Source organism: Salvia miltiorrhiza, chromosome 7 (genome assembly GCF_028751815.1).
Source record: "Salvia miltiorrhiza cultivar Shanhuang (shh) chromosome 7, IMPLAD_Smil_shh, whole genome shotgun sequence".
In the NCBI taxonomy this organism is placed as follows: Eukaryota; Viridiplantae; Streptophyta; class Magnoliopsida; order Lamiales; family Lamiaceae; genus Salvia; species Salvia miltiorrhiza.
The window spans coordinates 34,048,732-34,070,086 of record NC_080393.1 but is presented as its reverse complement, the minus strand read 5'-3'; the positions used below and the strand labels follow the sequence as shown (position 1 = coordinate 34,070,086).

At 34.9% G+C, this 21,355-nt stretch overlaps 2 protein-coding genes, 1 long non-coding RNA gene and 1 other non-coding gene across 4 annotated transcripts; 2 read left to right on the top strand and 2 right to left on the bottom strand.

Moving 5' to 3' along the window:
- Window positions 1–835: 835 nt before the first annotated feature.
- LOC130996128 (uncharacterized) lies at window positions 836–1,838 on the top strand. The gene is made up of 2 exons (XR_009092408.1): window positions 836–925; window positions 1,550–1,838. It is a non-coding gene; the product is annotated as an uncharacterized LOC130996128 (long non-coding RNA).
- Window positions 1,839–4,474: 2,636 nt separating this feature from the next.
- On the bottom strand, window positions 4,475–6,263 carry LOC130996127 (60S ribosomal protein L17-1). The gene is made up of 7 exons (XM_057921633.1): window positions 6,088–6,263; window positions 5,970–6,006; window positions 5,805–5,845; window positions 5,079–5,309; window positions 4,901–5,003; window positions 4,752–4,819; window positions 4,475–4,658 (listed from the first exon to the last, which is right to left on the bottom strand). Exons 1-7 carry the CDS (start codon window positions 6,088–6,090, stop codon window positions 4,617–4,619), a joined length of 525 nt encoding a protein of 174 aa, XP_057777616.1. The 5' UTR covers window positions 6,091–6,263; the 3' UTR covers window positions 4,475–4,616.
- LOC130996395 (small nucleolar RNA snoR74) lies at window positions 5,420–5,551 on the bottom strand. The gene has a single exon (XR_009092576.1). It is a non-coding gene; the product is annotated as a small nucleolar RNA snoR74 (small nucleolar RNA).
- Window positions 6,264–16,713: 10,450 nt separating the features above from the next.
- On the top strand, window positions 16,714–18,009 carry LOC130994131 (uncharacterized). Its single transcript, XM_057919166.1, has one exon. The coding sequence runs from the start codon at window positions 16,714–16,716 to the stop codon at window positions 18,007–18,009; it is 1,296 nt and encodes a 431-aa protein (XP_057775149.1).
- Window positions 18,010–21,355: the final 3,346 nt, after the last annotated feature.

Genomic DNA, 21,355 nt, shown 5'->3' with positions numbered 1-21,355 from the left:
AGATGTGTGATTGGAGAGAGAGAGACCAGAAAGGTCGAGGAAGAACAGGTGATCGGCGGCGGTCGCCTTCGCCGGAGGAGAAGAAAGGGCGAGAGAGGCGTGAGAATGAGAGAGAGCAGCTGTGTGTGGCGTGAAAAGAGAGAGAGAGAGAGTGAGATGGGATAAGGGGCGCCGATGAGAGAGATTAGTGAGTGTGTGCGTGTGTTAGGTGAAGAAGAAGGGAGGGAGTTTTGGGCTAGGCTAGGTTTGGGCTTAGGAGTGTTGGGCTAGGGCTTGAGGTTGGGCCTGATGGGCCGATTTTTTAAATTAAATTGACTTGGGCCGATTTTAATGGAGTGGTTGGGCCGGTTTTTATTTTATTTATCAGTTGGGCTGATTAGTTTAATTCAGCTGGGCCTTATTTTAAATCCTAATTGGGTCAGTTTTATTTTTAAAACTTTGGGCTGTCTTGATTAATTATTTAATTGGGCTGCTCTATTTTAATTAATTGAACTATTAATTAGATTAATTAATTATTTTCAAAGACTAGTTTTCATAATAATATTAAATTATTATTATGTGCATATTTTAAGTAAATTACTTATTATATGCTAAGCATGACATGATTTGCATTATATTTTGCAATAAGAATATTTATGATTTAATTGGTTTTAATTATAATTCCAATTATTAAAGAAGATCGAGTAAGGATATTGTTGGTGTCCTTAACTCAAGAAATTTAGTTTTCAATTATTTATTCATTAAATTTTTGAAAACCCGGCGTGATGAATCATAGTAGTTAAGTGCATCCACTAAGACTTTAAGTTAGCTTCACGAGACCTATTAAGAATAGAATTTCTTGTAGGCTTTGTGACCAGGGGGATTAGCGCTGCTTTCCCAAGACAGGTTTATATGTGATTATGATCTTCAGGCTTTGCCTAATCAGGTGGGCTTACTTTCCAAATGTACAAAGTATGATTGAGTTATTAAGCTCTAAATGTTTCAATAAAATGCAAATTGTTTATTTAATGTAATGAAAATTGTTTATCCAATAAAATGTTTATGTGCACTCTGCTCTGTTTAAGGCTCGCACAGTTAATCAATTGAGGTTCTCTTATGACCTAATACGTTGTTTGAGAATTGTATACACTTGTTAGTTGACTCGGTGGGTTGATCTCCATCGGGCTCTAACCAGAGGCGTTATAAGGGTGCTCGGCTGGATGTGTTCCGGAGCATGAGAAATATTAGGCCTGCCTGGGTAGCGTCCCGAGGTCACAGTAAACTTGTCTGGGTTACGCCCTCAGTTCAAGTCAGCGGGAGACAGAGATCCGTCGGTGGCTAGAGGTCCGGGATCACAGCGAGTAACAGAAAGGGAGTGTGACATGTGCGCACAAATGAAAGAAAATGTTTTAACATGCTTAGAAGTACTTCTTTCAATTTAAAACCTTCTAAGTCATGTCAAGTATAATTGGATAAACTGCTCTTTATTAAAATATGAAATGTTTCAGAAAATGCATGCCCACTAAGTACATTAGTACTTAGCCCAAAAAATACTTTCAAATGTTTTCAGGTTGGCTGGCCGGTGCTGACGGGACGGAGCTGAGGCTAGAGTTAAATTCCTATGTTAGACTTCCGCTGTAGCAATTACTCATTTCAGTCTTTTGTTTTTCCAACTTAAGATCTTCATGTTAAATTTCAAATGATATATTTGACCGAGCTTAGACTCTTCATTACTAAATTTATGCCAATGAATGTCGGTTGTCAGAAGCATGAAACAAAACTTGTGATCCAAAGGGGCATAGCCCGACTCTCTATCTTATTATTCGGGTTTAAACAAGGTTGTTCCTTGTTTATTTCTATGAATTAGTTGCACCTCGATTATATTTATTCATTCAAGAATTGAGGTGTGACAGCCGTCCAATCTCTGTTAAATTGCACCTCTAAGATAAATATGAACGTAGACATCCATATATTGATGCTTCTAATAGTAATATTCAACCAAAAAAATATAGATTATATATTTAACAGACTCTCTATGAGGAATGATTCCATTTTAATTAAATAAATTGGAGTGCTGCAATTTGAAGGAATTAAGAAGATTGCGTCTTCCGTGAAGCCATAGAACACGAATATATGATCTTATTATAACCAAATCTTCTTTTTTTTTGGACCTTATAACCAAATGTTCTTATAGAGATAGTTTTTGAAGAATTATGATATTTTATGACAGTTAGTTATTATGCATATTTTAAAATAAAACATGTCACAAAAGTTTATGACATTTAAAGGGGTAATTTATTTAATACATTTTGAAATGTATCAATTTTACTTACATTTTTATATAGTATAACAAAAGTATACATCGATCATGTAGTTAAATTTTTAGACCTAGATAAAGATAGTACTAATAAATTTTATGACGACTACTTGATGTCATTAAAATTATATTATTACTGTCTACTAAACAATTATGTTGCAATGGGTGGGTTTAATAATATTTATTGGGTTGGTCTCCTGTGCCGTTGACCGCATCCCATGCGGTGGGTTACTTTTAATAAGTGTATAAGATATACATTTATTCGTACATATGTATACTTATGTAATAGTACAAGTTCTCATGAATAAATGTAACAATTATCGTAAATAAATGTAATAATTTAGAAATATTACATTTCATTGTAACAATAATTTCCTTTTATTACGACAATGATTACTCGACCAAATAGTTAAGAATAAAAGTATTAATGAGTGAAAATAATTAAAAATAAAAGTTCTTATGAATAAAAGTAAACATTATCATGAAGAAATGTAAACTTTCAAACCGTCCGCATCGTATGCGATTGACCGCACAGGAGAATTTGCGATATTTATTTAATCGTGTTTGAACTTCGCATTTCCGAATTTTCTTTGAATTCAGCCCTTCTACTTTTACTTGCTTAATTCTGGGTAGTCGTACAATATCTATCCTTTATAATCCGACATTTTGTTATTAAAAAAAAAGTGGTAAACGAGAGTTGAAGCATGCAATGCAACAAAGCCAAAGAATATATTGTGCAGCAGATCACGGGAAATCGTAGATTAGGCATCAACTCAAACATTCCATAACCCTCAAAATACTAGAAATGGTGTGATGTAGCTTATCCTCTCAACAATCTTTAACAATGGACAACCACCTATTCTTTTCTTCTTCAGGCTCCATTTTTTTACTTTCAACAAATAAATAAAGAACAATAATTAGAAGAGAAGCGTCGTATTAATTGAGTCGCACTTTGTTGTTTTCTTGGGACGTATGTTCATAGAGTTGTCAAATGGATCCATAAAAGAATATGGGTTAAATGGGCTCGCTAGACATATATTCAAAGTCTAGGCCCAAAGAATATGACCATTAGAGCCCATTGGAAGCCCACGAACTCAAGCATCACAAATGAGTCCGAAAGAAGATGAATGAAATATCAACTTCACCGTTTGTTCTGCCAATCCCTTATCCACCCAATATATCAAAACTTTACTTATTTTCCTGGATTGTCATTATCTTTCGAAATTATTTACCAGATTCCTTCTCAATCAATTTGTCTAGGAATTAGTTCCATTTAAAGCATAATAACTGAAGAAATGTTAAAGTTTTAATTTAAATTAAACTACAAACATATGGAATCGAGATTTATAATGGCTAATGGGACAAACAACAGAAACCCCGTAAAACTATTTTATTTAAATGAATAAAATTATATAAAAAAACATTGGAGGAAAACTCTACCTCAATCCACTTACAATTTCCGAACCCTTGATTTTGAGATTTAATTGAGCTCCTCCTAAATCACTCAAACGTAATGAGCTACTCATAATTCAGTTCGATAAAATTGCACTCAAACTCTTTAGTGGAGCTCATTAGCTGATGAGACAAGTTAAAGCTTGACAAAACTCTACTACTTATATAGTAAGAAACTCATTAAGTGATTTAAGCTTTAGCCATAGCATATCACAAGTTACATAGCAAACGAATAAACTAATACACAATGTCAAAAAAAACTACTAACACACAATGCACTATCATTACATGGATACTTCGTTTTCTGTTAAAATCAACTTATGCGCGCCAGTTGAAGACTGCAACTTATAATTATCATATCTTTAAATCAAAATTAATTGAAGCCCAACATAGCAGACCACAAACTTTAATGTCCCAATTTAAAATAATAAGAAAACAATAAACATGATTCAAAAACATCGAAAATCCAAATAACCAAACATACCAAACAGAATAGAGAACAGAACATTAGTAGAAAAAAGAATTGAAGTTTGAAAACATATATTATTACTACAATCCAACAGGGAAGAAGACGAACGCTAAATTTTCAAGCACTAAAGATTTTGCATAAAATATTGCAGATTTTGGGCATCAAATCATTTAATGATCATAACCAAATCGATGTTGCCAAGGGCAATGGTCACGCTAGTAACAAACAAGCATCTGTAAAAGGGAATAGAAGACTGCTTTTAGAACCATAGCATTAGATGAAAATCCAATAATCCTCAAAAACAGAAAATAAATAACCAGACTCATCTGCAAAAATAAATGGGGTACACAGTTTTCCCAAAACTTGAAAAACTATATGATCCACTCATTCACTACAAGCTCAAGCCTTCCTGGGTTTGCTGGTTGCTAATTGTGACTCAGCCTGCAAATTACATTAAGAAAAAAGAAGTTTAGCGAACCAGAACCATATAGGATCAACAGCTATTTACTAATAACAAAAGGTATTTGAGATTACCTCCTTTTTGACAGGCTCCTCCTTTTCAGATAGGATCAACTCAATGTGGCAAGGAGAGGACATGTAAGCTGTCGAAGAGAAATCATGTTAGCAAATTATGGTGATAAATAATAAGATTGGGAACAAACAACAATAATATGGCAACTCACGGTTGATTCTTCCATGAGCACGGTAGGTGCGGCGTCTCTGTTTCTGGGCCTGGTTAACCTGAATGTGAGAAATGAAGAGAGCATCCACATCCAAGCCTTTCACCTGCCAACAGCAAAAGTCAACAACTACAACCCAAAAGATTGATTCCAAAATGCTCAAGTAAACAAGCAATTTTACCTCAGCATTGCTCTCAGCATTCTTAAGCAAATCCAAGATGAACTTAGCAGACTTTACGGGCCAGCGCCCCTGCCCATTGGAATGTCTGTTCTTTGCCTGAGCAGTTCGGCCTACACCACCACAGAAACGGGTGAAAGGTATGGCCTGCTTGTGGGCAAGCACATCCTCCAAATACCTCTTGGCCTTGCCCAAAGGAAGCTTCCTGATAGCATGTGCGGTCTCCCTAGTGTTCTATATAAATGCCCGAATTAAGATACATCAAATTGATTTCAAGATTTCACATTTAATGCCAAAATTTAGAGGCAAAAATTTATTGAAAAACATTTTGTTCAATACAAAACAAATGTAGCATTGTTTACTGAACCATCAATCATTGGTATAACTCAGTAGGTTCACCCAATAACATTGCCGGTTTCTGTCCCTGAAGTTTACGAGAGACCTGCTCACAAATGGTAACAGATCCCTGCTTTTATCATCAGGTTTCACACTACAAACTTAATCTAACACAGTAAACCTCAAGCATCACACACACCAGCGTAATATTCATATTAATTGTATACTTCACTCAATAACAAAGCTCAAAAACACAAAGAAAATAAGAAACATGACATCATAGTAAAAGGTAGTATCAAAGCAATAACACAATCGAGACATAAATCATAGACGAATAAATATGATAACATGAACACAGTAGAAATCTCAAAAAGAAAGAACAATAAGGCGTACCTTAAAATGAACTCTGAGATCGGATCCCCTAGCCTTGCAGGCTGCAAAAACACATAATCACATAATCAGTAATCAGAGAGATGTCAGTATACTAACCAAAAAAATAATTCTCACGCTCAATTAAACCATAAGAAATCAGAAAAATAGACGAATAGTAAAAATTACATTTGGTGATATTGTCCGGTTCTCTGGAGTACTTCACCTGAAAAATTCAGCAAATTAGACGTCAGAATAGCTAAAAAAACACAAACATTGATCGGAGTAGGAATGGGCGAGAGAATACCATGGTCGCTGCTGCAAATGCGGGCGGCGCTACTCGAGAGGAAATGCTAGGGTTTTTCTTTCGGAACAGAGGAGCTACCGCGTGCTTAAAACCCCCGATATGTTATCACAACGTTGGGCTATGATTGGGCTTTGTCGGCTCCTATTGGGCTCAGTAATGTACAATTCCAAATTTCCTTTATAAGATGAAAATTAATTGGGTGATTTTATTCATCACCTACACTAGATTTTACCCGTGCGATGCATGGTCTACTTATTCATACTAATTTGTAATACATAGTAATAATATTATAGAATTTTGTAAGTATATTGAAGTTGTAAAATGAAAATATAGACTATTCAAATTGAAATTAAAGTTCACAGTGTAAAATAAAAAAAACATAGGAACTAAAATTGAGAGAGATAAGCAAATATAAATACTTTTCATTACATAATTATTCATATATATTTCAATGAAAGAATTTGCATGTTTTCCTTTTTGGGGTATCACAATAATAATGGTCTTTATTTTTGGTAATGATTTTACACCACAAATAATATGGCCCCACATACCCTTACACACTTTCACACTACAATCTTATTCTCCTAAATACTCGTACCAAAAGAAATAGGTCATTAATAGCAGGATGGGGGAGTAGTATATTAAAGATACCTACATAAAAACATTATAGAATACTGACATATAAATACTATTGTGATTACAATTTCCATCAGCATTCCCATAAATAATAATGTTCATACCTCAATGATTAGTAACTCTTGATGTAGATTAACTCTAACTTGTATTAATCAACATTATATAAGACACAACTAATGAAAATTGTAGACATTAGAATTCGAACAATAATTTTGGATCTGACAGCGTCAACGATAATTAAGATATTAAAATCTTATGTTCAATATTATGTCCACTCCACAATCTCTCTCTCTCTCTCCCTTTCCGCCCTACTTCACTTTCCCATCCCTCTCTTCTCTCAAGAAGAGGGAGATCGAGCCCATAGAGAATAGAGAAAAGCCCTTCTCCTATCTCGCTCCTCTCTCTCTCTCTCTATCTATCTCTTAATGGCGGGATCTCTCATCTCTCAATCCCCCTCTCTCCCCTCCCTTCCTCCCTCTCTTCTCTCTCTCTTCTAACTCTCTCCCTCTCATTCTCTCTCGCTAGTCTCTCTCCCTCTCTCTCGCGACCTCTTCGTTCTCTCCCTCTCCTCCTCATTTCTCTCTCCCTACCTACTCCTCCCATCCTCTTTTAATTAGGTCAATATATATATTAAAAGAATTAATATAAAGTGAATACTTTTTGTAGTATATATATATAATTCAAAGTGTATAATTCATTGCAACTATGTAACTGACTTTATGATTATATTTTTTGAGAAAAAAAAAACAGGATACTTATATGTCTCATAAAAGGTCCACTTTTATCGTTTTTGTACGTTTACAAAAAATTGTGTCTTCTCATTTATATACATATATTACCTAACAATAAATCAATACATATTACCCTCAATGTATCAATTTATTTTTTACTCATCCTACCACATATATTTCATCAAGTGATCCCTTTCTCCACTTACAATACAATCAGTGGCAGACCTAGCTAGGGGGCAGTGGGGTCCAATCCCCACTGAAATTTATTAAAAAAAATAGTATATATGTCTTTTTAAATTTAATAATTATATACAAATATTATTTTTGTTATAATAGTATTATTTTTTGCATGGGAGATGATGAGTTGGCTTTCTCTATATTATTGTTGGTATTAAAGTTTGTTCGACAATAAAAATATATTTAGAGTTAATTCTCGATAACGCATTAAGTGTGATTAATACAACATCCTCTAATATGTAAGTTTTTTATTCTCCAACACATCCTTAGGTAATATGTATGGAATTAGATCCCCCATTTAAGCCAATAAAGAATATTTAATACTATGACTCACTTTGAATTGAACTTCAAAATTCAGTAAAGCTTTGTTCATGATTCTTTCGACCCAATAAAATAGATTTAATATTATGACACACTTTGAATTTGTAATACATTTTATATTGGATAAAAATTATATAAAAATTTCTCCTATTGTGAGTGTTTTTACTTCATCATTAATAAACCTAGCCTTGTAGTACAATTTAAAAGAAGATGAGAGAAATGCTATGAAGTAATCGTGTAACTACTTTTTAAATAATGTTGTGGTGTAATTTAAATGGTGATAATATAATTATACTCCTGCTTCGCATGGTCCGATTATTCATACGTATTTGTAATAAATAATAGGAGTACTATAGAATTGTATAAATGAATATAAGTGATACAAAAAAAATACAAAGTAATCAAATCAAATTGAAAATTTACATTACATAATACAAAAAATAGGAACTGAAAAAATAAAAGAGTTTCACATCATACGACTTATATTATTAAGACAATAAAACACAAACATTTCTTAGAAAGTAAAACAGAATATTTCAAGAAATATCAACATTACACTGAATAAATATTATAAAGAAAGAAAAAAAAAGATCCTCTAAAATTGAGTGGATTTTATTCATCACCTACACTAGATTTTACCCGTGCGATGCATGGTCTACTTATTCATACTAATTTGTAATACATAGTAATAATATTATAGAATTTTGTAAGTATATTGAAGTTGTAAAATGAAAATATAGACTATTCAAATTGAAATTAAAGTTCACAGTGTAAAATAAAAAAAACATAGGAACTAAAATTGAGAGAGATAAGCAAATATAAATGCTTTTCATTACATAATTATTCATATATATTTCAATGAAAGAATTTGCATGTTTTCCTTTTTGGGGTATCACAATAATAATGGTTTTTATTTTTGGTAATGATTTTACACCACAAATAATATGGCCCCACATACCCTTACACACTTTCACACTACAATCTTATTCTCCTAAATACTCGTACCAAAAGGGGAAAATTGCACCTAAATACACAAACTTTGCCAAAAATCCAAATTTAACGCAAACTTAGGATTTTACATTTTAATACACCAATTTAAGAAGTTGTTCAATTTTGACACATTTTTCAATTCCGGCGACCGGCATTCTGACGTGGACGCCGGAATGCCACATCATCACCACGTCACACACACACACACACTCCACTCTCTCTCTCTCTCACCCCACTCTCTCTCTCTCTATACACGTCACCTTCCCCCTTCTCTCTCATCACTCTCGCCGCCCTCCACCCTCTTTCTCCCTACCTCTCTTCCCTCTTCTCTCCTGCCGGCGCCGCCGCCTTCCATTCCCGGCGAAATCGCCACCAGCTGCCACCACCACCTTCTTCCCCTCATCAAACTCACTCAAATCCCGTTCTTTCATTCTCAAAATCGAACCAGATGAAGTAACTCATGAAACTCTCCCCCTTTTCTCTCAATTTCCCGTCGACAGACGGCCGGCGAGTGCCGCCGCCGCTCTCTCTGTCTTTCCTTCCTTCCCCCGACTCTCGCTCTCTCGCTCGTCCCCCTTATCTCCTCCCTCACAAAAATCCCCAAATCCACAAATCACTCTCTCTAAATCCCTAAACCCTCTTTCTCCTACGATTTCCGGCGAGGTTACCGCCGGACTCGCCCCCTCTGCTCTAGCCGACAGCAGCAGTCAGCCGGACCGCCGCCATCGCTCTCTCCGCCGAACAGCCCCGCTGTCCAGTTGCCTCCCCTCACTCTCTCTCTATCGACGGTGGTGGTGGGAAATCCGGTTGGTTTGGTTGGTGGAGGTGGCGGGTGCGCCGCTGTTCTGGGGAGGGGGAGGGTCCGACGGGGGGAGGGGGGAGGTGACGTGTAGAGAGTGAGAGAGAGTGGGTGTGTGACGTGGCTGCGACATTGGCATTCCGGCGTCCACGTCAGAATGCTGGTCGCCGGAATTGAAAATGTGTTAAAATTGAACAACTTCTTAAATTGGTGTATTAAAATGTAAAATCCTAAGTTTGCGTTAAATTTGGATTTTTGGCAAAGTTTGTGTATTTAGGTGCAATTTTCCCTACCAAAAGAAATAGGTCATTAATAGCAAGATGGGGGAGTAGTATATTAAAGATACCTACATAAAAACATTATAGAATACTGACATATAAATACTATTGTGAGTACAATTTCCATCATCATTCCCATATATCATAATGTTCATACCTCAATGATTAGTAACTCTTGATATAGATTAACTCTAACTTGTATTAATCAACATTACATAAGACACAACTAATGAAAATTGTAGACATTAGAATTCGAACAATAATTTTGGATCTGACAGCGTCAACGATAATTAAGATATTAAAATCTTATGTTCAATATTATGTCCACTCTACAATCTCACTCTCTCTCTCTCTCCCTCCCTCCCCCTATCTCTCCCTCTCCCTCCCTCTCTCCCTTTCACTCCCTCTCTCTCTCTCTCCCTCGCTCTCTTTCTCTCCCTCTCGTTCTCTCCCTCTCTCTCTCGCCCTCTCTCCCTCGCCCTTTCTCCCTCGCCCTTTCTCCCTCCCTCTCTTTCGCTCTCTCTCTCTCTCTCTCTCTCTCCCTCTCACTCTCTCTCTCCTTCTCTCTCGCTCGCTCTCTCCCTCCCTCTCTCTCTCGCCCTCTCTCTTTCTCTCCCTCTCCCTCTCTCTCTCTCCCCCTACTCCTCCCATCCTCTTTTAATTAGGTCAATATCAATTTCTTGATATTGACATTGATAAATATATATATATATATATATATATTATTTCATAAGTTAATAAAAGAATTAATATAAAGTGAATACTTTTGTTAGTATATATATATAATTCAAAGTGTATAATTCATTGCAACTATGTAACTGACTTATGATTATATTTTTTGAGAAAAAAAAAACACATACTTCATATGTCCCATAAAAGGTCCACTTTTATCGTTTTTGTACGTTTACAAAAAATTGTGTCTTCTCATTTATATACATATATTACCTAACAATAAATCAATACATATTACCCTCAATGTATCAATTTATTTTTTACTCATCCTATCACATATATTTCATCAAGTGAGTCCCTTTCTCCACTTACAATACAATCAGTGGCAGACCTAGCTAGGGGGCAGTGGGGTCCAATCCCCACTGAAATTTATTAAAAAAAATAGTATATAATAATTATATACAAATATTATTTTTGTTATAATAGTATTATTTTTTGCATGGGAGATGATGAGTTGGTTTTCTCTATATTATTGTTGGTATTAAAGTTTGTTCGACAATAAAAATATATTTAGAGTTAATTCTCGATAACGCATTAAGTGTGATTAATACAACTTTCTCTAATATGTAAGTTTTTTATTCTCCAACACATCCTTAGGTAATATGTATGGAATTAGATCCCTCATTTAAGCAAATAAAGAATATTTAATACTATGACGCACTTTGAATTGAACTTCAAAATTCAGTAAAGCTTTGTTCATGATTCTTTCGACCCAATAAAATAGATTTAATATATGACACACTTTGAATTTGTAATACATTTTATATTGGATAAAAATTATATAAAAATTTATCCTATTGTGAGTGTTTTTACTTCATCATTAATAAACCTAGCCTTATAGTACAATTTAAAAGAAGATGAGAGAAATGCTATGAAGTAATCGTGTAACTACTTTTTAAATAATGTTGTGGTGTAATTTAAATGGTGATAATATAATTATACTCCTGCTTCGCAGGGTCCGATTATTCATACGTATTTGTAATAAATAATAGGAGTACTATAGAATTGTATAAATGAATATAAGTGATACAAAAAAAATACAAAGTAATCAAATCAAATTGAAAATTTACATTACATAATACAAAAAATAGGAACTGAAAAAATAAAAGAGTTTCACATCATACGACTTATATTATTAAGACAATAAAACACAAACATTTCTTAGAAAGTAAAACATAATATTTCAAGAAATATCAACATTACACTGAATAAATATTATAAAGAAAAAAAAAGATCCTCTAAAATTGAGTGGAAAAAGAGACAAATCAAAGTTGAAGCGTTAAATAATAGTGTTTTGTTGTGAAACTTGCACTGTGAATGGATACAAAATATAATTAGTAGTTTTCAAAAAAAAAAAAAAACAATATTATGGACAGTTGAAGTAGTATATTAAAGATAACTGCATAAAACATTCTAGAAAACTTACATATGAACAATATTATGAGTACAATTTTCATCATCATCTCCATAATATATATCATAATTTCCATACCTCGATGATTAGTAACTTTTGATACATATTGACCATAACTTGTATTAATCGTCATTACAATATATTAATAACAAATAAAAATTGCTGACATTGGAACTTGAACAATAATTTTGGATCTGATGGCATCAACAATAATCAAGGTATTAAAATCTTATGTTCAACATTATGTCCACTCCACAATCTCTCCTTAAAAATTGCAAGTTTATTAATAGAGTAACTGGAGTTTCAACTTTCAAAATAATTGATGATTATGTATATTCGAACACCTAATTTCATTTAAAATTTAGACATGTAAATTTTAGCCAACACATTGGTACTTTAGAGCATCAACAACGGCGGGTGCAATGGCTGGATCGAACCCGACCTATCGCACCCGCCACCGTTGTTGCACCCGGGTGCAATGGAGATGTTGCAATTGGGCGCACCGAGTGCAATGGAAGGGGGTGGCAACACGCGCCCCTTTTCAAGCAAAAATAAAATTATATCAAAACTATAATTAAATCCATTGCATCCAAGTGGGTGCAATACCATTGTTGAACTGGGTGCAATAGAAGTGGTCCCCACTTCTATTGCACCCACGGTTGTTGATGCTCTTAGTTAGATTTACATGCATCATTTCAATTGCAAGTATAGCTCTATCATGTAATTAATAATCATTATTAGTATAAAGTGGATAAGTGTTTGTCTCTATCTCATGCAACGAACCTCCAAAACAATCGAGCAAAATATCACTTGGTATTTTAACAACACTATGACCATCTTTTAGATTACCAATGATTTAAAACAACACTATGACAATCCTTTAGAGCACCAATGATTTAAAACAACATGACTATGACATCCTTTAAATTACCAGTGATATTCTTAAAATAATGCTACATGGAAAGGAAATTCAATGGAAATATTCTATATACAAATATTAAATAAATTAAAAAGCATAGAAAATACATTAATTTAATTTTATAGGTGCAACAAAGTAAACTGCATCTCATCCTCACTCATTCACCTCAATTTTAAGTTTATATCTTTCTCATCTTGCTTTTTTCCCCTCCTCAAGCCTATCATTTATATTTTCCTACTCTTCTCCTCTTCCCCTTCAATTAGGCAAATATCAATTACTACTTCATATTGATATTGATAAACACAATTTCTTTACATGGAATAATATATATATATATATATATATATGTGTGTGTGTGTGTGTGTGTGTGTGTATTATTTCATAATTTAATAAAAAATCAATATCAAGAAATTTTCTTTCTCACAAAATTATACATAGTTCACTTTTAGTATCCAACTTTCCTTTTTTGGCCGTCCCACATTTTAGTATCCATTTCTATTTTTGGCAAAAGTAGGTGGGGCCCTTACTCCACTTTAATTATTTTAACTCTCACATAAAATGTGAGACCCTTATTCCACTCACAACACATCAATCACTTTATTAAAACCCGTGCCCTTTTGAGCTGGATACAAAAAGCAGGGACGGAGGGAGTATTATTTCAATGATAATTAAAATTCACTTGTTGGATAATTAAATGAATTTTATGTGAATTTTAATTTACATTACTACTTTCTCAAAAAAAAAAAACTTATTGTTATTATTAGGTATCTACACCTTCATTAATAAAATTGAATTTGTATATTTTACTTGCAACCATAATCCACTACTATAAAAGTACTCTCTATATTCCTTATTATACAACACACACACACACACACACACACACATATATATATATATATTCAATTACCTATATATTTTTCTAAATTAGTATAAAATAAGCAGCTTGAGCATCCCTAATTTTATTTCAAAATCAGCATCACCTTTCCGTTTTCTAATTTCTTCATCAACGTCATTTAATTTTTATTTCTTCACCAATAATGTTTTCTTTACCCTCTTTTTTTCGTATTTATTGAATCTAACCAAAAATTACAATCCCGACAACACACATTCAATAACAATAGATCACTCGAATTACAAATTACATTCATATGTTGATACTTATTTATTTTTCTACATGCAAATTGATGGGTTCTAAACCCCCGCCTCAGACCAAGATTGGTTTTGTGAGCGTGCTTAGGCTTGAAATTCTCTCCTTCTTGCGCTTCCTTCTTTCTAGGTCTCTGAAGTCAAAAGCATGAGAAATATAATTCCTTTACCCAATAAATAACTAGTATTTAATTTTGTTTATCTCTATTCAAGAACTGAACAAATAAGAGCCTAAACATATTTGACCAAAATATAAAAACTAAAATGACCAAATGAGACCCAAAATATATTTAATGCTGCCTAATTATGTTGTAATTTTATTTTAGTAATATGTTGAAATTAGAAAAAAAAAACTATAATTGATTCTTGGCGAAATTCTGGCAAACTAATTAAATACCTTGAGGTTGGTTCAAATTTAAATTTAGATAACTTTTTTTTTTTCGATACTAAAAGATATTTGTTGATCAATATTTCTAATTTGCAAAAAGTTATTAGTTTCTCGTCACTAAAACTACAATTGAAACAACTTTTTGCTAAAGTTGTAACCTTCATCCTAGATAATAGATCACTTCATAAAATGAGATCCAATAATTAATCTTATATGCAATATAATCTTATAATTTATAAATGATGTCAACAATTTAATCTTATTATGCAATATAATCTTATAATTCAACAATTTAATCCTAAAGTTGTATTATATGATGTTAACAACTTAATCTTAGTTATAATTTATTATGTAAATTATTTAGAATCAATAATTAATCTTAATTTTCATTTTAATGTAAAATTTGCAACACAAAGAAGCATCAGTCGAAATCATGCGAGTTTTGAACATTTTAATCAAATTGAAAGTGGTAATCACATTTTCTAAAAAAGATTACATCTTAAAAATTAATCACATCCCAAAAGCCCATGAACTCTCTTACACAAAGAAAGCCCAATTATGCATACTATAAATACCCCAACTCACTCATTCTAGGGTTTTACTCACAAACACATCAGCGGCGCCCAACGTCTCCAAACCTAAATCTTCAGATCTTCTTCCTCCACCACTGATTTCAAACTTCACCTCACACTAAATACTTCTCTCCTCTGTCGCCCAAGACGAATCCACTCGCCCATCTCAGTCGTCAACCAGGCCGAATCCCCTCGCCTTTTATAGTCGTCGCCTCTCATCTTGCTCAGAGCCACCGCCACCGTTGGCAGCAGGACCTTGGCTGCCTCGGCCTCCCCAAAAATGTTGTGGTTCTACTTCAGAATTGGCGAAGAACGGCAGGGATACCTGCTGCCAAAACAATTGGTTTTTGTAAGATGAGTCTTTTATATGGATTTTTTAAATAAATTTTTTTAATGGTTTTTTAAATAAATAAAATATTATTTTGATAAAGGGATATTGATGTTTTTTGGGGAGTTTTTGAATAAATAAAATATTATTTCAAGTTGGGATGATGTAAGTGCAAATTGTCTGCTGCTGGTCTGCTTCTGTTTTCTTCATATTTTGTTGGCTCACTTCAAGATGTGTTTTTCCTGCATTTGGATAAGGATTTCAATTGATTCTTGGGATTTTCTTTTTTCTTCCCATGATGCTTGAAAATTTGAAATTATCTTGCAACAAATATCTGTTTTAGCTCATCTTAAAATGTTATTTTACCCTCTGCAATAAATTGCATTTTGATGCAATTTATTATTACATATCTTTTTTCTCATTTAATGATTATGCTTGAAAATTTGAAATTATTTTAAGCAAAAAAAAAAAAAATCGCACCTAGCAGCTCATATTGATGTCTTTTGATAAGCTTAAGAAAAAGAACACAAAAATCTTTTCTTTTTTTAATAGTTCAACAAAAACCGGTGGAGGGATCAGTTGCGCAAGCCACCTCGCCAGATCCGCCCACAGATCTGCCGCCCAGAAGTAGTCTGCCTTCGACTACAGATCGGCGACACCTTTCTCTGCGGTAGCTACCTTCGACTCCAGACCAGCGTGACTATCCACTCCGGCGAGACCACGCCTCCAGGCCCAACGCAGCCCTCAAGTCCGGCGAGAACGCGCATCCAGCCAGGCCTTCCGACTCTTTATGAAAGATCAGCGTCCAGATCCGCAAGTCAGCCCTTTCTATTCAAAAGCTAAGTTCTACTTCCTTATCTCGGGTGATGTGCAGTTGATATAGATGCGAACTGAATTTAGTACTTGAGACAGCAAATTACCTTGAAGGTTTTCAAGCAGATGGGTTGTTGTTGGGGTTGAATGTATTGTAGGATAAGTGTAATGAATTGAATGTGCCATGGTGAAACGAATGGACAAGACTTGAACTGAAATTAGCAAAGTTTAAGGACAGCTTATCTTACAGTTGTTTGGTTAGATTGATGTATTGTTCGTTGTAGTTGATTACTGCATAAAACAGGTGATTTTCTCTACAATGGAGCCTAGAGTGAGCGAGAGAGAGTGGAGAGTGGTGAGAAGAAGAGGGATTGGTCCAAAACATGTCGAGAGAAAACAGGCAAGAAGCTGGAATCGGAGCAGTTTGAATGGGAGGAGAGATTGGAGTTCGAATGAACGTGATGACACTACAACCTTTTTCTTTAACAACATCCCAGAGGATTGCAGCCTTGATTTTCTCAGACGTAAGTTCGAGACGGTTGCGAAGACGGTGGATGTATACTGCCCAAGGAAGAGAGATCTTTGGGGAAGACCGTTCGGCTTTGTTCGATTTGAAAAGGTGGAGAGGTCTGAGACTTTACTGATGGACCTCAACAAACTTTGGATTGGCAGTTATAAGGTTAGAGTTTATAAGCCTAAATTCCAAAGGGATTATAAACCTAAATTCGAAAGGGTTGATGAGAAGAGAAGGAATGAGCAGAATAGCGTCAAAGAAAAGAAGTTGGAACAGATACAGCCATGCACCATGAAGGTGTATAATAGGCACGCAGGTGTCTCCTTTAAGGAAGCTCTTACAGGTGCTAAAGATGATAAAGAACTTGATGATGAAACATTACAGTTCCAGACGACGGAAGAAGACTTGGTTTGGCTTAATGGGGCTTTTACAGGTTACATTAAATCTGAGTTTCTCTGGGAGGAAGTTCGAGATGAAATAAATAGTGAATGCGCAGGTTGTTTCAAGCTGAACTCCCTCGGTGGCAACATGGTCCTAATCCAAAGCAGCAACGAGCAGACGACCGAGGAAAATCTCAATAAGCTCAACGAATGGAGAGACTTCTGGTTGCAGTGGTGGAGGCCTTGGAAATCTGTTGATATCAACTATCAAAGAGTTGTCTGGACTAAATGGACCGGAGTCCCACTACATGTTTGGAATTCCCGTTTCTTCAGTACGGCAAGCGCGAGGTTCGGGTTGCTTCTGAAAATTGAAGAAAAAACAAGAACGAAAGAGAGGCTGGACGTGGCTTTTATACAGATGTCTATTGGGTTCAACTCCATCGGAAACATACTGAAATGTAAAATCGACGGTGCTTCGTTCCAAATCCGGGTGGAAGAAATGCCCTATAATTTCGTTTCCCCGGAGGAGGAGGTGTGGTCTTTGGACGAAGATGCTGACTCAGAATGTTCTTTACAAGATATCTCACAGTCTCCGGCGAAGGCTTTCATTGTCGAGTCGGAAACAGAGGACGGTGAAGGAAACGATTCGGTTACTCAAAAAAACGGCGTCTCGGAACTCGAGAGGAAGGTTGTGGAAACTAATGGCCCGTTTTTACTGTGATGCCCCGCTCTTTTAAATACATATTAGATTAAATATGTGCATTAGTTATAAAATTCTTTTAATTATTTATGGTGATTATTTTGTTCAGATAATATTATTTCAGCAAAAGTCTGTATAAGAGATACAGAGCTGCGATTTAATATTCAGTCATGAATGAAGCCAATAATTAAATTTATTGGTTTAACTATACGTTTGAGACTTTGTTTTACCAGTTTAATCAATATTATTAGAAAATTTAGATTTATAACCGATTTTATAAATCGTGTTATTTAAATCAAATTGCTAGAATTATAACTTGAGATCATATGCATAATAATTTTATTATTTCGCGTTATATGTGTTAAGGTATTAAGTCGCGAATTAATTCCGACTTTCACGTATTAAATCTCAAGATTGAGGATTTAATTTATATAAATACGACGAGTATTTATTAAACGAGAATTGGAGAATTATTACAGGAACTAGGAGAAACTAGATCACGGCACTACACGTATGTCTCGATTTTTCATCCAACACATCAATTCCTACACTATTTCCTACACTATTCCCTACACTATTCCCTACACTATTCCACCTTCCCCTCCAATACACCATTACTGCAGAAGTTTTTCTAAAGATTGCAGATTTCTTCCTGTAGCATATCTGAACTCCATCACACCCCAAAGTTTCCTGTAGCAGATCAATCCATAGTTTTCAAAAGCTGTTGAAATCCATCACACCCCAAAAGCCCCAATTTCAGGAGAAGATATTCAAAGATGGCAGGAGAAAAGCTTCAGCACGCCAAGAAAGAAATTCACGGCAAGATCACAATTGTCAAAGGATGCAAATCTCAACAATTGCAGCATGCAAATCTTCAAAAGTTGCAACTCCCGGTACCAAAAATTTCCACCATTTTGATTCTGTTGTCTGCAGAAACTCCTCTATAAATTGAGGAGAGTTCTGCAGAAGGAAGAAGTGCAGCAAGAGGTGTGAGGCAAGAGAGAGTTTAGGAGAATTTTTAAAATTTCTTACTTGCAAGAGCTCAAGTGAGCTCCCTTCGCCGGGCCATTTTTTTCGTCGACCGGCCACTAGGCTCTGAACCGAGAACGTGTACTCGTTCCTCCATCTTTAGGCTACCAAACCCAACAATCGAAAGGCCGAAACTCTCTCTATATTTTCCCGACCAAAGGCCACAATATCCTTCGGAGGCCAACGTCGAATTCCCGACTTAGCCACCGGCCAACTTACGGCCTTCGTTTCTCACTATCCTTACGACGAAAAAGGATCGAGAAACCACCGTTGTGTAGCCTGATCTATCTCGCACGAGGAAAACTAAGTCGTAGACCTTCGCGGCTAAACCCCATCGCGGAACGACGACCAGAAAAACCCCCGGCGAACAACTTCCATTAGTGCTCACTTGGACAAGGGTAAGTTGACGCCCTTATTTCGATGCATTCCCGTTTCTATTATATTATGGGAAATTTCTGGGGTATAGATGGGAGTGTGGTGAATATTTGTACAAAGTTTCATGTTATTTGAACTTCGTTTACTACCCTTTTAAAATTTGAGAAGTCTACTGCCAGTATCTGCTGAAACTGTCGTGAGGCAGGTGATTAGGTTAATTATTTCAGTAACCATATGTTGATATGTAGCTCTCAAATTTTTATTGTATGAAGATATATGTGTTAGCTATCTACATATAAACTTTGAGGTTATTCCGGTAACGTTTGCTATTTTTTCAAAAATCTGGACTTTCAGTTGGCAGAAACTGCCGAATCTGGTAGGTGATGGGAAAATCGCTATATCTATTAAACTACTTGGAGTTTTTCAACACACTTTTTTTTCAATTAAACTAGACTCAAAGAGGTTTCTATTGATATAAAATTCGACTCCATACGAGTTCGTAGTAAAAGCAGTTTATTAGTTGAAGTTGAATCTATACAGTTTTGTTGAGATGGAAATGATTCAAAATAATTCCTATTAAGGATTTTAAAGTTTTATTGTTGATAAAATATCACTTTTAGTTTATAAATGAGCTATTGATGTGTATATATATATATTGGTGATTGGCATTATTAAATGGGGAAAAGGAAAACGTTTTATGTTTATAGAATTATTCTTTATTTATAATAGATAAATAAATGAATAAAATGGAATTTCCTACATCCTCAAAGGTACATGAAGTATTTTGATAAAGGAAGAACGATTGTATATGAGTTAGATATAATCGTTTAAGGAAATATGGGTAGTTAGAGAAATGAGTGAATAGTGATTCACTGCATTTGTTGTTATCTTTTCTATTATTCACTCGAACACATGTTTTCGTGTTATCAAAGGTTCAAATAAACAAAAGCGTCTGAGTAACCTATCGCGCTAAGGAAAGAGAATCATTGTCTTAAGTAGCAAAACACTGCAATCAGGTGGACATTACTTTTACTATACGTATATAGAGATCCCCTGCGTGTCGTAAGCCTCTTATACGAATGAATGTATGAGATGATTTAACTGTTAATTTCAGTTTTATATATCTATCAAATGAGTTTAATGTTACATTTGAGCAAGTTATTTCGTTACAAAATATTTGAGTTAAAGTTATTTCAAGTATTGTCTTGCCATAAAATGTTTAAATTTTAGTATGATATCTATCTGCTTTGGCTTTGCCAATGATGCAATCGAATTCGGGTCCTGAGCAGTTGATAGCTATCCTGCCAGGGCTAGTGTACACCGGTGACCGTGAGTCATCTAGCGGGTTGGCCGGTCAAGTGACCGTGAGAGGTGGCCACCTCTCCGGCACACAGTTCCAGATATGATAGATTACAAGAGAACTTAGACTGCAGTCGAACTTTAAGAATCACAACTGAATTTAGTAAGCTTGGGCCTTTTTAGCGAAAAACCCCTTGCTGTACTGCTTATGATGGCATGACAATTTAAATCTTTACGAAGCATGTTATATTTCATAGTAGGCATATGTGCCCACTGAGTATTTTTATACTCAGCCCTGCATGTATTTCTAAATGTGCAGGTTGAGCAGCTGATGGAATGGAATGATGTTGAGCGGGTGTTCCTTTGACATTTCAAGAAATGTAACCTTGAGTATACATCTCCATATGTATATCTCACACGTTTTCCGCTGCAAAACACTTTAATTAGAATAACTCTATGTTATGAAGTTGTGACACGTGTTATTGGGTAACCCACCTTAATCAGTTCTCCTTTATGTGTATGTTTTATAAGTATCCAAATGATCATATATGATCCTAGCATTTTATCTATGAGTGACATTCCAATATACTTTAATGATAAGTAATTGTCCATATCCGTTCCCACTCATTAATTCTCATCCCAAGTCATAATCCCGGCTAAATTT